At 44.5% G+C, this 14,779-nt stretch overlaps 1 protein-coding gene across 1 annotated transcript in view; it reads right to left on the reverse strand.

Moving 5' to 3' along the window:
• Window positions 1-4,250, reverse strand: part of LOC306925405 (kinesin-like protein KIFC3) — a gene marked incomplete at its 5' end in the record, with an annotated part of 32,233 nt that extends 27,983 nt beyond the window's left edge. Inside the window, 4 exons of the mRNA XM_079504209.1 lie at window positions 103-373; window positions 2,756-2,913; window positions 3,533-3,632; window positions 4,155-4,250. Of these exons, the coding sequence (XP_079360335.1) occupies window positions 103-373; window positions 2,756-2,913; window positions 3,533-3,632; window positions 4,155-4,250 (625 nt within the window). The remainder of the gene's footprint in view (window positions 1-102; window positions 374-2,755; window positions 2,914-3,532; window positions 3,633-4,154) is intronic.
• Window positions 4,251-14,779: the final 10,529 nt, after the last annotated feature.

A 14,779-nucleotide genomic window follows, 5' to 3' on the forward strand; every position in this document is an offset into this window, starting at 1 on the left:
CCCAAGTAGAACGGTTGGCCGGCGACGGGCACAGGTCCAGTAATATATAATAAAGGTATCTATCTACATTTGTTTAGTAATCCATGTCCCCCGCATCCTCACCTTGGCTCCCAGGGCTGGGGGTGGTGTTGGGGGAGTGTTCTTGCTGGCTGGTGATGGCCTCCTCCAGGCTGGTGATGACACTGCTCTTGTCTTGTAGCCTCTGGCGGTAGGAGGCCCTCAGGGCCTTCATCTGGCGCCGGTGCTGCACGCGGTGCCTCTTGAGCTGGACGCGGTACTGCTCGGCCCGCTGCTGCAGCTGCTGGAAGTGGGAGTACTGCTCCAGGAAGCTCAGCAGGTGGGACATCACCGCCACCAGGGGAGACTCGGTCAGCTGCCAGGGACAGACGTTTTGTTTTGCAAAGGAGTCAAACATAAACTCCCATTTGCAGTGACAAAGCATTACACACACACACACACACACACACACACACACACACACACACACACACACACACACACACACACACACACACACACACACACACACACACACACACACACACACACACACACACACACACACACACACACACACACACACACACACACACACACACACACACACACACACACAAGTGGGAGTACTGCTCCAGGAAGCTCATGAGGTGGGACATCACCGTCACCAGGGGAGACCAAGGGGCCAGTGAGGCTATTCAACGTTGAAGCTCTGGGCCCTAGTGGTAGGAGGAGGGACTACAGGCGGACCCGTGGATTCATGACCGGGAAACCCCGTGCAGCTGGGCTTTAACATTGAGCGCTCGGTTGCACTTCCGCATTTGACCACCAAAATTTGGTGGTCAAATGCGGAAGTAGACGTTCTGAGACGGTACTTCCGGCAGTCTTCCGGGTGCTTCAAAACGCCACTGAGCAACTTCCACTGACATGAATAGCTGGGGGGGGCGGAGCTTCGCGCCAGTTCAGTCTCTATCCTTTTATATACTCTATGGGGGAGACTCGGTCAGCTGCCAGGGACAGACGTTTTGTTTTGCAAAGGAGTCAAACAGAAACTCCCATTTGCAGTGACAAAGCATTACACACACACACACACACACACACACACACACACACACACACACACACACACACACACACACACACACACACACACACACACACACACACACACACACACACACACACACACACACACACACACACACACACACACACACACACAGAAACTTCTTAAAAAGTACAATGTACGTACCACTACCACCTCACTCTCTACACCTAACCTCTGCTGAAAATATCTGATCTACAAGCTCACTTGTTGCAATGCGACACATTATGAGCTTGGAGATCAGCTATTTTCACATAATTTTCACAGAATGTTTGTGTTGTGAATTTTCTCCATGCTGTTTAAATGGCTACAGCTACAATGTTCTACAGCTTCAACCCAGGCAGCCATGCGTACTTGAACTATGTAGGACTTTGTTCTGTCTTGATTGATTGTATTGTGCTTTGATTCTATATGTTTGCCATAATACCGTACAATTGTTTCAGATGTTCTAGTGTCTAAATGCCCAGTGCTCATTTGGGGGTGCATACTTAGTTTAGACTAGTCATTGGTTAGACATGGGTTAAGGTTAGGTTTAGGTGTGCTGCCCCGTGGGAGGTTAGGTTTAGGGTGAGGGTTTGAGAGGGTTTTGTAGTTGTAGGACTAATGACTGGTCTAACCAATGACTAGTCTAAACCAAGTACTGCACCCCTAATTTGGGGTTGTACCCGTTTAGAGTTGTATATTTGACTTGCTTTGTAATGTAGCCTATCATCATTAATATGGTCTATTGACTATATGTCAGATGTTAATGTTATTACATTTCTCATCTTGTTAAAAGTACTTGTGTCACAAAACGGAGGCGAGGAGGACAGCTGGACGCTGTGGAGACCTTCCAGGGGCTCAGAACAGGAATCACTGTCTGCAGAGCAGTTTCAGCAGGGACAATTGTCAACGGGGCGAGCTGTCACTGTTTAAGCCTCTCTGTCTTCCTATCGGCTGGGCTTTGAGCGGCAGGTACACAGTAAAAATTCTTAGCAATTTTGTTTCTAGTATTTAATATGGTCTTTTGAGCTGGAATAGCTGACTACCCAAGTGTGACATCAAGGTCTTTTGGCATGGATCGGGCCGTTGGGCGGTTTGCAGCCAATGGGTCAATTGAGGCAACACAACGCTACGGGCCCCAACTCCAGCATACAGAGTCTCTGTCTAACATAGTAGAATCACTGAGGGAAGCTGAAATGGAGGACAATGATCAATTGGAATTCATTATGAGCAGAAAGGAATTCAATAAGCAGAATGAAAGAGCTTGATAGGAGAGACAGGAAAAGACAAAAGCGGCAGTGGCTGAGGGGTAGAGTGACCGGATAGGAACCGCAAGGTTCCCAGTTCAAACCGGGCTTCCCCAGAGTTGGTGTCCTTGAGCTGAACCCCTAATTGCTCCCGATGTGCTGGTTGGTGCCTTGCAGGATGTTCCAGGGGGTCCCCAGCAAACTTGGTTAACAGTTTAACCCCACTGTCCCACATTTTATTTAGACTATTCAAAAATAGTCCATTTACAAATGGGAGCCGTTGTAAATCTGCTATTTTTGCAACATTTTGAAAAATCTTGGGGTTTTCAACCTCTAGGGGTCCCTGGCACAAATATTTTCAGATGGGGGTCCACCGCAAAACACACAGCCCTAGACAAGCACTGTGTTAAGAGGTTTTCATTACCTTCCCTGATGTTTCCAGCTGCACCTGAGAAGCTCTCTTCTTCTCGGCCTCCTGCTTGAATGACAGAAATGCAGCTAGAGGAGTGCATGCTGGGATATCTGGCAGGCCGTCCTCGTCGTCATCACTGAGAGACGGGCCGTCACTGTCACTGCTGCTACCTGTCAAACAAACTTGTGCAGTCATTCACTCATTTGCATAAATAATCTACATTGTGACCATATCTATAAGATTCAATTCATTATAGCAGAGCATAAAAGAGTACTGAGTGATGCGAGTGCCATATTCGACTACAAATAACAGCTGACAACTGGTGCATCCCTGGGAGGATGGACACTGTTAAACCCATGCATGTTACATTAGATGACATTAGATACAATAATTAAAATTAAGTTTAACATAGGCCTGTCACAATTATTACACAAACACAATTATTTGAGATAATCGCAATTATTATTTTGCATAATCATCATCATTTCCATGTAGAAAAATGTTCATATATTTTCAAATATTTTCAAAAACAGTGGAAATAGCAGATGTACAAACTCAAAACGTAATAATATTGTGACGCATTTTGAGTTTGTAGATCAGCTATTCCCACTATACATGTAATGTGTGCCTAAAAGCCAAACAGAAATGTAATTTTTATTCACAATGCTCATACGTTCAATGACAGAAAAACAATTAAACCGCAATGATTTGAGCGTCAATTAATGGTCAGGGTAAAATATCCTAATGGTGACACAGCCCTAGTTGAACAGTGTGATTGGTTGAACTCACTGGAGTCGTTGAGCCTTGCACAGGGTTTCTTGCCCGTCCTGGGGGTGTGACCATTCCTACTCTTGCTCCCAGTTTCCATGGTAACTCGTCCTCCTGGCTCCTGATGACAGCGCCAGACAGTGGAGGAGGAGGGATATATTTTACATATCACCATCATTATCCACACAGACATAAACCTGATTCATACTTCGTCATGCAACGAAACGAGACTGCCTGAATGGTTATTCCTCTCCTGTGAAGGGATTAGTGAGTGGTGCACGCAAATCCCATTTTAAGCCCTGAGGCCGATTCTACAAAATGGCTAATAAATCAGTAGTTCTCACACTTTCAAGATTTTTACAAAAAATTCTAAAATGTACAAGCTTGCAGCGCGGCACAAAGTGACACGCTGTGAGCTTGTATATCTGCTAAGCCTATTTTTTAATAGCCAACGCTAAAATCTAAAATGACACAGACGCTTTCCCGGTTTTTAATGAGTTAAAGAGAGGTCAGATAGAGGTGAAGTGCTGTTACGAGAACAGGATCTAAAGCCACAAGGGAGGGGTTTCCATTATCAAATCTATTGATGGTGACAGACCCCCTGCAAAGTGAGGGAGCCCCCACCGACTGAGGCTAGACATACCTCTGAGGAAGCTCCACACGCCCCCTCCTCCTCATCCTCCTCCTTCTTGAAGACCGTGTAGAAAATGTAGACTAAAAGGGAGTAGAAGGCGTACATCTCCTTCACCTTGGAGTCACAGCACCGCCATGAAATAACCAAAAGACTGCTTCACACCTCCTTTCTCGCTGCAGACAATAAAACAATGTAACATTTTCATCCTGTTAATTCGGCAGCACCGTAAACGTTCTGCGAATTTGATGAACGACAGAAGAGAGCCACAAGTGCATTTGACAGATGGATTACACTTCCCCACTGATATATCAAGCCGCCTTCATTTTCCCCTTCATTCATTTAACGCTCAGTGCTCTCCAGCATCCACGTAAGCGTCCCGTCCCCACTGCCTTACCTGTCACGAACCTCCCATCCTCAGGTAATGTCAGTCCAGTGCTCCGTCATGCATTTGTCTTTTCTGCTCCGTTGTCAGTGCCAAAACCCCGGCACCATGCAGCAGCAGACCCTCTCCTCTCGCCTGCAGCATCCCTGCTCTGCCTGCCTGCTCCTGTTAATCTCCCCTCCCCTCCTCTTCCTCTCCACTCTACTTCATCCACAGGCTGCTACTACAGCGGGCATGCTCAGTGCAGCAGCTCCCCTTTGAGAGACTGATTGGTGGTGCGGAGGGAGGGCTTCCACTGGCAGTGGAGGAGATGAGGCAGGTGAGGGTCCACATCTCACATGGAAGGTCAGGCAGCTTGGTCCGATAGGTAGCACAACAACAGGACAGTAGATGTGGACCAGGACAATACAGACTTAACATATTTATGCCTTGTGCGATGCGTGCGTGACATTGACACTACTGACTCAAGTTTTGTGGACATGGTAGCTCTGGTCCATAGCCTCGAGGGCTATCGAGGTCCTGCGTCGCCACCGTCGATTCCGTTACCTGGAGGCTGAGCTGGACGAGACCAAGCCAGCTAAGCTGCTCTGTAAGACACGACAGTGTCAACTTGGCTGCTGCCAGTACTAGTACTGTTCTATCTTTATTCTGTATATAAATACATATATAGGCTGTTGATCTATAGGATGATCTTCTGGGGGTTGGGGGGGGATTCCATGCCTCTGATTGTTTCTACTTCAACTCATGCGTTGCCACCACCATGTCCTCACCATGCTATAGGCCTACCCATGTTTCATGGTGACTGGTGAGTGGCAGTGTGAGCTCTCCTTATGAGTCTCCATAAACTGCTGCAGGAGCAGGACAACAGCTTTTATACTGGGAAATACATGTGGTCGAAAATAAATGCATCTAAATGTCATTGTCAACATTTTTCACAGTAGTTGGAATTATCGGAGTAGAAAGTAGACAAACTGGCAAGCAGTGTGTATTTGATAACACTACAGAAATACGTTGTTGCGCCCCTCTTGAGCGCTCCCCTCTGGCGACTGTCCCAGGCAACAACCGTTCCTCTCCTTCCCGTTTGAAAGGCCCATACTGGGGGGACACTGGGACACGGTCACACGCAATATAAAATAAAATAAAATAATCACAAAACTACTAGTGTCATTGTCTCCACCAGGCCGAAGGCATGGGGAGAGAGTATGTTTTGCACTCCGTCCGTCCGTCCGTCCGTCCGTCCGTCCGTCTGTGACCAGCTAATCTCCGGCACCGTTAACCCGGTCGATTCCAAATTTTGCACACACACTCCCTGGATGCCAACGATGAACCTCTGCCCCAATATTTCCAGAACGGTCTGTTATAGCGCCACCAGGAGGCCGCTTTGTGCAAAACAAGTTTTTGGACAGTACACCTACAGATTTTGTCCAAACATCACGCAAATTGGTACACAGTCTCTCTAGAGCCATTCAACTAAACAGGTCTTTCAGATTTCTCAGACTCCATCCTGATTGGCTAAGGTTGGCTTCCAAAGTTCGCAGGAGTGTTCAGTTTCAAACAAAATGCTGCAAATCATGAACACATTGTGTGATTTCCGTGAAATTGTGCACGCACATTCCCACTAGGCTGAGGAAGAAATGCCACATGAACATTTTGGCTGAAAAGTGTTTTTACCTCTAACTGCACGGATCTGTGGATAACTTTGTATTCCAACTCCCTAGAGGCCAAGGAAAAACCTTTTCCTGGAATTTTTCACATCTGCTCTTTATAGCGCCACCAGGAGGCCGACATATGTAAAACACATTTTCTAATATTACTCCTTCAGATTGTATCCAAATTTCACGCAAATCGGTACACATGCTCTCCATAGTCATGTGATCAAGACGGGTTTGTTTGATTTCTCATAATCCACCCTCATTGGCTACGATTGGCTTCTAAACTTTTCAGGAGTAGCCTGCTTTGTACCCGTTTTGTACAAATCGCCACAACTACTCAACGCAGCGTCCGATTGTGGTGAAACTGTGCATGCGTATTCCCACTAGGCTTTGGAAGAAATACCACTTGACAGTTTTCAAATCAGCCTCATGGTGGCGCTACAACAGGCCAAGCCACGTCACACACACACACACACACACACACACACACACACACACACACACACACACACACACACACACACACACACACACACACACACACACACACACACACACACACACACACACACACACACACGTTTATATTGCTCCTAAACATTTTGCCAAACATCACACTCCTATCCTCCTGGTGGAGACCTGTGCCCAGAAGGGCACTTTTTCTAGTTTGTATTGTTGGCCTATTCCTACCATATAGAGCAACTTTCGTTCAACTTTGACGCACCTGTCACGGAACTATACTTTTTGTGGGAGCTGCTTGCGTAGGGACATTGTTAGTTGTTACGTTGTGTAACTGAGTGATATAGTAGTGGACCACAGCTCAGAGCCTTAGATATTACATGGCTCTGCCACAGCTTACCATACAGCCCACTAGAGTGCACACTGTCCTCCCTGGTGGAAAAGTCTGATGAAACACTTTCACTGACGCGAGGTTACTACGAGTCCGTGGTGGGAAATATTGCTCTGCGTTGCTCTTAAGTCTTAATTAAAGAACACAAAGAAACAAGCAAAACGAACTAAACCTATAACCTTAAATCAATAACAAACAAAACATAGGGTCGTACTCGTATGGAAAAAATCACACCCGTGTGAACTGAGTGGTGTAAGGTCTTATATAGACTGATCAGCTGTGGTCTGACGTAATGTCTGACGTAATGAAATCACACCCGTGTGAACTGGGTGACCATAGCAACCATGCTCATTTTTTTGGTACGGACAGACAGACAGACAGACAGACACGTAAACTAACAAAGCCAGTTGTAGGAGTGGTTTACACCACTCAAAAATCGAGGGGCGGTCGTATCTGATGTCGTATGCGTGACTCAAAGGAAAAGAGATTGCTGTTTTTCCTAGATTGCAATGGCATATATGCATGACATTGTTTATCATTTGTTTGAAATGGGCGTGGGCTTTTAACCTGACTTCGTGTCCTTATTATGTCATGGTCCTTGGTGTTCGAGCCAATTTTAAAGGGCCGTAACAACCAGTGGTTCCCAAACTTTTTCATGTCAAGGACCCCCCAAATTGACACTCATTATCCCCGCGGACCCCCATTTGAAAAGATATGCCAGGGACCCCCATGCGAGACGATTTTTACAGCTCTAGCAGTGATACTCAACCATTTTAATGTCAAAGACCCCCATTTTTACATGCATTAGTCTACGGACCCCCATTTAATGGCATATCCATATCTGGTAAACCCAATTTATATTGTAAAATCAATGTTAATGTAACTCTGAAAGTGTACAAATGGTTCCATTTGTACACTCTCAGAGTTACAGGTTCCAAACTATTATTTAGCTGGGTACCCCCTGGAGCTCCCTCAAGGACCCCTGGGGGTCCCCGGACCCCACTTTGGGAACCACTGATCTAGACTATAAGTGCACAGTCAAGTGATCAAGATGGATCTGTTCGGATATGTCACTGATGTCATACTTAGATGTGACTTCACCAGTACGACACGAGTAATCTATCCAGCAGGATAAAAAGTACTGCAGTTTAAGAGAGTCCAGATGAAATCCATAATCTACAAGACTAGCCTCTTGACAGCAGATATCTTCAAGACTTTTTTCGTCAAACCTCTTTCGACTAGATTCTAGAATCTCAAGCTCAATTGGCTCTTGATTCTTCTACAGAGCAACGAGACACCCAACAGGTTTACTTCAATTCAACATTGTTGTGTTCAATGTTTCATTGGACGGTGAAACTGAAGGGTCCACCAGAGAGACAGCACTGTAATGTAGCAGTGGGATACAAGGGACAAGAGCTGTACTTCTTTGGAGACAACACTGTCGAACTTCAGGATGAGATGGAGATTGCCGTCCATGTTTTCAACACTGTGTCTTTGAGATGGAAGAAATTACCTCCAGTGATATCTGGAAAAGGAGAACGTCACCTTGAGATTCCCACTAGGCACCGCGGCTACACAGCTGTGCTGATAGAATACATCGCCTACATCTGGGGAGGGTATCCTTACTGCACTGTGCTTTATGCATTTGATGTCGACACCCACAGATGGTTCAAACCTCAGGTGTCTGGGACTGTTCCCCCTGGGAGGACCCACCACTCAGCCTGTGTTTTGGGGAAGGCCATGTATATACATGGAGGATACAACGGCTATATATACATGAATGATACATACAGGTTGGACACCACCACAATGATTTGGTATTTAATTAACGCGAGAGGCACTCCACTACGTGTTGGCAGTCACTCTGCCACCATCATCGGGACAAAGATGTTTGTATTTGGGGGCCGTGGAGGCTGTAGAGATCTGTGTTTGACACATAGAGAAGTGTTTGACACAGAAAACAACCTCTGGCTGGACACGCCTTCTACACAGCTTCTACCAAAAAGACGAGCCTGTCATGCAGCTTTTACCTACAATGGAGAGCTGTACATATTTGGTGGCTTCACCTACGACCCCAGAAGCCAGACCCTCGATCTGTGGAACGATCTGTGGAAATTCAGCCCAGACAGCTTCTCCTGGAAGAAGGTTGAGCCCAAGGGGAAGGTCCTGTCTCTGAAGCATAGGAAGTGCTGTTGCATGGTGGGAGATCGTATCTTCTTCTATGGAGGATCACCCAATGGATTATACTCAGATGATCTGTATGTCTTGGACTTAAGTCCTAGTTTGAAGACGTTATGCAAGCTAGCAGTTATTCAGTATGGTCTGAAGTGGTCTAAACTCCCACACAGCATCAGGTGGGAACTGACAACCTTACTAACAGTAGAAGAAGTTGAAGAACTAGAAAAAGTGCCCCTCGGGGCACAGGTCTCCACCAGGATAGGAGGGGCACAGGTCTCCACCAGGATAGGAACGTTTTTGAAAAAATGTCAAATGGCATTTCTTCCTTCAAAGTTTCACTGCAATCGGAAGCTGTGTTAATTATTTGCGGCAGTTTGTACAAAACGTGCCACTCCGGAAAACTTTGGAAGCCAATCTTAGCCAATCAGGATGGAATATGAGAAATCAGACAGACCCGTCTTTGTCACATGACATGGGCAGTGACAGGGAGTCACCGACATACGCAGCTCGGGCAAGTAACAAGTTTCATGGCTTTTGCCAATTTGACGTAAATTGTGATTGGCCAGAATGAGATGACGTATGATGATGACGTATGATGATAAGGGCTCCCCTCAATTCACACGGGTGTGATTTTAGTTTTACAAAAAATTCACATACAAACTAATCGTTAATTTGATGCAATTGGTCATAAAACCATACCACAGGTATGTATGCACCGAGTAGCCAACGCTATGCAGAGTTATGTACTTCACGGCTTTTAAGAGCTCCAAAACGGCAGAATGTTGACATATCGTGGTCTAATGGGGGTCGGACTGATGCGTGCTAGTTAAGCTAGCTTGCATCCGAGTTGTTCCACCGGGCACCGGTAAATATGGATAAAGCTGCTAGACAATGCCAAATTAATGGGTAACGTTGTATGAATGCAACGCCGTAGCATATCGTTAGTTAACATTAGGTAACGTTAGGTAACGTTAACCTTTGCTAGAAACTGCGATATTTTGCAGATGCAGATTGATAATACATTGAAGTAACATTGGTTATTATCATATTTTTCCATAATAAAGGGGAAAAAGGCTTCTTACCGCGTCCGCCTTCCGCCATCTGGGAGGGACATACGGAGGTCCCTCCGTTTTAAGTCGGGTCGTGAAACGCCTTGGTTTGGAGGGGATTCTAGCCCTAACCCTAGCTGCAAAGAGAATTGAGGAACCCCTATCCCCTCACGTGAACGTGCATCAGCTAGGGGGAGGGCTAAGGGCGAGGGAGAAGGGGGGAATTGAGAAGGGGCCTTAAACTGGGATTTAAGATTTTGGTCCATAGATTGTGTGTAGAACTTTTCAAAATCAGGTGTAAGCGGGTGGTGCATACTGGTCAAAGTTACAGATGCGTTTCGCGAAAACCGGCAGAAGGACAAGAACAAAACATAGAAATACAATGAGGGACCTATTGGACGTTTGGGCTTGGCCCCTCAAAAAACATTAGAGATATTAGATTAGATATTAGATCTTTTTTTTAATCTGAATAATGTTTATGCCAGTGATGTTTGAAGACGGTTAGATGTGTATTTAATTGGAGGAGCACTTAACACACAGCGTGCTAACGATTCTGATTAACTGCATGCCCCTCAATGCTACGATGATAGCATTGGACGAGCAACCTTTTCCTAGGCTGGCAGCAAATGTTCTCTTATAGCGAGAAGCACACCGCATACCTCAAAAGAAGCTGAATGTAAATGGATTTTTACATGAAGACTTTGCATCCAGAGGGCCTTAATGAAGATTTGTCTCTCTGTCTCTCTTGCTTTTCATACGGTTCTCCATAGCTGATGTACGTGTGCCGATATTTGTATGTATTCACCATGAACTTTTCTATACTTCTGAATTTTTCTAAAGTTGTAAAGTTGTGTAGATGACTTGTAACTAAGATTCTCTATCCTTTAAGAGTGATTTGACAATAATTCCTTGATGTCTTTCTTTGTGTATGTAGTCTTTCATGGTGTTCATTTCCTGTAGGCCCTCTAGGACAAATAAAGAGGATGGTGCACGGAGGTGCGGCCCACTCTCCTGCGGGAGGTTTGCACATGCTCAGTGTAAACAGGAACTGCGATGATGGAGTGTTCCAGCAGAGGTGCTAGAGGTGCATGACAGTTGCTGACCCTGAACTGAAATAATAAAAAGGATATCACAAAAAGAGAATAGTACAAAGTTGATTTTGTTTTTATTTTAAAAAGTATATCAATTTAACATAACTGTGGAAAAAATGTTGTGTATAACAGACTGAAAGATAAAGGACAAGTACATTTAGCCATGTTCTTTAATTAGTACATGTGTCAAACTTTTATTTTTGTGAAATGACAAACAAACATGGATACTGTTCATTCAAGTGCTGTGGATGATATAAAACATTTGAAAAGGGAAGGGTGACTGCTGTTTAATTCTCAACTGTTCTGGATCTCATTATTTACATGAAAGTTATGAGCTTTCTATCTAGCACCTCTGCTGGAACACTCCATCATCGCAGTTCCTGTTTACACTGAGCATGTGCAAACCTCCCGTAGGAGAGTGGGCCGCACCTCCGTGCACCATCCTCATTATTTGTCCTAGTAGGCCCTTGGTCTCCACACAGTGCTAATGGGCTGATTGCTGACACTCTGTGCCTTCAATCAGCCTCTCTACCATTGGTTACCTCAAATAGGCCTCCTACTTATAGCCAACATGTGCAACCTACATTCAGTGTTGATGGTGAGGACCTAAATTCCTCTCCCTCTGTGTCACTTTATTTTCACCATGTCACTTTTTGTACTATAAGTAAAGACTTTTTTTGTTTTTGCATCCAAAGAGGTTAGGTTCCTCCTTCAGGGTTAGAGCCCCTTCTTTTTGCTTATGGACTTTCATGCTGGCCTCTCGCACCGGTTTACAGCCCTAGAGTAAGCCTAGTTGCAATTTGCAGATTTTTTAATAATTGGATGAATCTAGAGTTGCAATCTGCTTGTATTAAACGACTTTAAACTCACCAACATTGCAGCTCTAGGCCAAGCTTGAATTATCCTCTTTCAATCTGCCAAGCTTGTGTTTCATAAAAATCAACCATAGACATGTTATATGAGCTACTTTCTGTCAAGAAATTATCTGCAGGTGATACTTTTTTGAAGTGTTGGAGTTTGGAAGCACTCGTCGAAGTCACTGAACCACCTGTTTCGCATTTGCACATAATGCAGGAGGCAGAGCAGCGCGACCCATTAATAAAAACGAGTGCTTCCAAACTCCAACACTTAAAAGAATCACCTGCAGAGAATTTCTTGAGAGAAACTAGCTCATAACATGTCTACGGTGGATTTTTATGGAACAAAAGCTCATAATTCAAGCTTGCCCTACAGCTGCAATGTTGGTGAGTTTAACGTTGTTTAATACAAGCAGATCACAAAAGCAAATTGGATGAGTGGGGAGTCAAAAAAAAGTCTATAGTTGCAAATTGCGGCTAGAGTAAGCCTTGAGTTTAGAGTGCACTTCCCTACCTCCTTCACCATGTCTGTGGGGGTCTTTTTTTTACCTTGTCGTCCATCCAGCCCCCACAGTACTTTATGATGTATATGAAGTGACTTTCATCCCATCCCAACAACCCAATAACTCCCTCACTAGCTCTCTTATATCTCATCTAGGATCTGGGCGGTGTTCCTTCAAATCACTATCACGATTATATCACGATTGAGCTTGTAGATCGGCTAGAAGAAGAAAAACAAAACATGCTTCTAGATGATTAACCTACACCAGGGGTGCCCAAAAGGTAGATCGTGATCGTAGATCAGAAAGGCTGTGCAGGTAGATCACGTGACATGCCAGAATATTTGATTTAAATCTATAAAAACAATTTTTGGCATCTGCCACTTGAATTAAGGTGACTTGATTGACATCAAAAGGGCCTCTAAGCTCAAACAAAATAATCAATATTTTGTTTTGAAGAGTTGCTGTGCACAAAAACATCTGTAGCAAATGGAGGAAAAAAAACAACCCTAACCTATTCCATTTCTGCCCCTTATTTCCCATTGCAAGTGCGTTTGTCTTATATGTAACACCAGCTCCGCTATACCAAAGCCCCCTCAGGTACATATTTAAACTATTTTCAGCAATGGTAATACTTTTTTCGATCTTGTTGAGCTGGTCATTTTGAAAGTAGCTCTCAAGTCAAAAAAGTGTGGGCACCCCTGACCTACACAAACAAGATTAACTCAGTTGTTGTACTAAACTAATTTTAATTGATATATTTTTGGTTAATTAGTCCCACTATCATCCTCCATGTTCCTGTTGTGTTTGACCTTTGCAGGCCTTTAGTCCAAATGCTACGCTGCACAAACATGGATTCCACCTACACAGGTGACGCCGTGACGGCCATCTAGCTGCCAAGACCTCTACAGAGGGGTGAGACCCCCCCCCCCCCACACACACACACACACACACACACACACACACACACACACACACACACACACACACACACACACACACACACACACACACCCTCTGACTGGATCAGTATTTAAATAGGCTCTATATGCACAGAATAGCTCATCCTACTTCCGGGCGCGCCTCCTTCCCTATGAGGTGTTACTAATTATTAAGGCTCTGTTCCATTCTGGTCAAACGGGACCTTTTTTTGCACAGCCTGGGAGTCAATGGGCACTGATGGGACGCTTGTTTTCAACAAAGATGGCGAAAGCAAACATTCTTTGTTCTGTACTTATACAGAGTAATGGTACTGCTACTGAGCATGTTGTCTCACTGGAAACGCTGCTACACCAGTGGGTAAGTGTCATTGAGGCCCTGTACAGGTGTGTAACTCTGAGAGGGTACACATGGAACCAAGGGTCCATTTGATTTGGTTTCATTTGTACACTCTCAGGGGTACCACTGTACACTGAATGGAACAGAGCCTTAACCCTAGAACACTAAACATAGTTTTTGTTATTTTTTTGCCCAACGTAAAATATTCCATAAAACATATTTCTCATCAAAATATATTGAAGTACAGCAATACATGGCAACTCGAGCTACTCTTCTTCAATATTTCATCATGACTTTTCACAAAAAAATAGATTTCATGGGGGTCCATGATCTTGGAAGCAATATGGGTAATACTGAAAAGTGTGTTTCTGTTGGGCATGGGCAGTATGCTTTTGTTTAATAATAACAAGATAGGGGCAAAAGAGAATGCCACAGACGAAAAACAGTCTAAGTCCACACTATTTATCCATAATGTATAAATGATAGATAAGGGGTCAGGACAACGAGGCCTTTTCGTGGAGGGGTCAGTCTGAAATTTGGACTTAGACTGTTTTTCGTCTGTGGTACTAATGATAATCTTAATTTACGAATTACCGTTACATGAAGTCTTTGCTGAAAATGTGACTGGATATATGTAATGTGTTGATCAAACCTAAGTTTATTGTCCAGGGTGAGTCCAAGATATGTGAAACTGTCAACCTGTTCTACTGTTTTCCCATTAATGAGGAGTGGATTAAGTCCAGTGTCGGTTGTTTCAATGACCAGTTATTTTGTTTTGTCCGCATTCAACTCTAGAT

The sequence above is a fragment of the Electrona antarctica genome (genome assembly GCF_951216825.1).
Source record: "Electrona antarctica genome assembly, chromosome: 6".
NCBI lineage: Eukaryota > Metazoa > Chordata > Actinopteri > Myctophiformes > Myctophidae > Electrona > Electrona antarctica.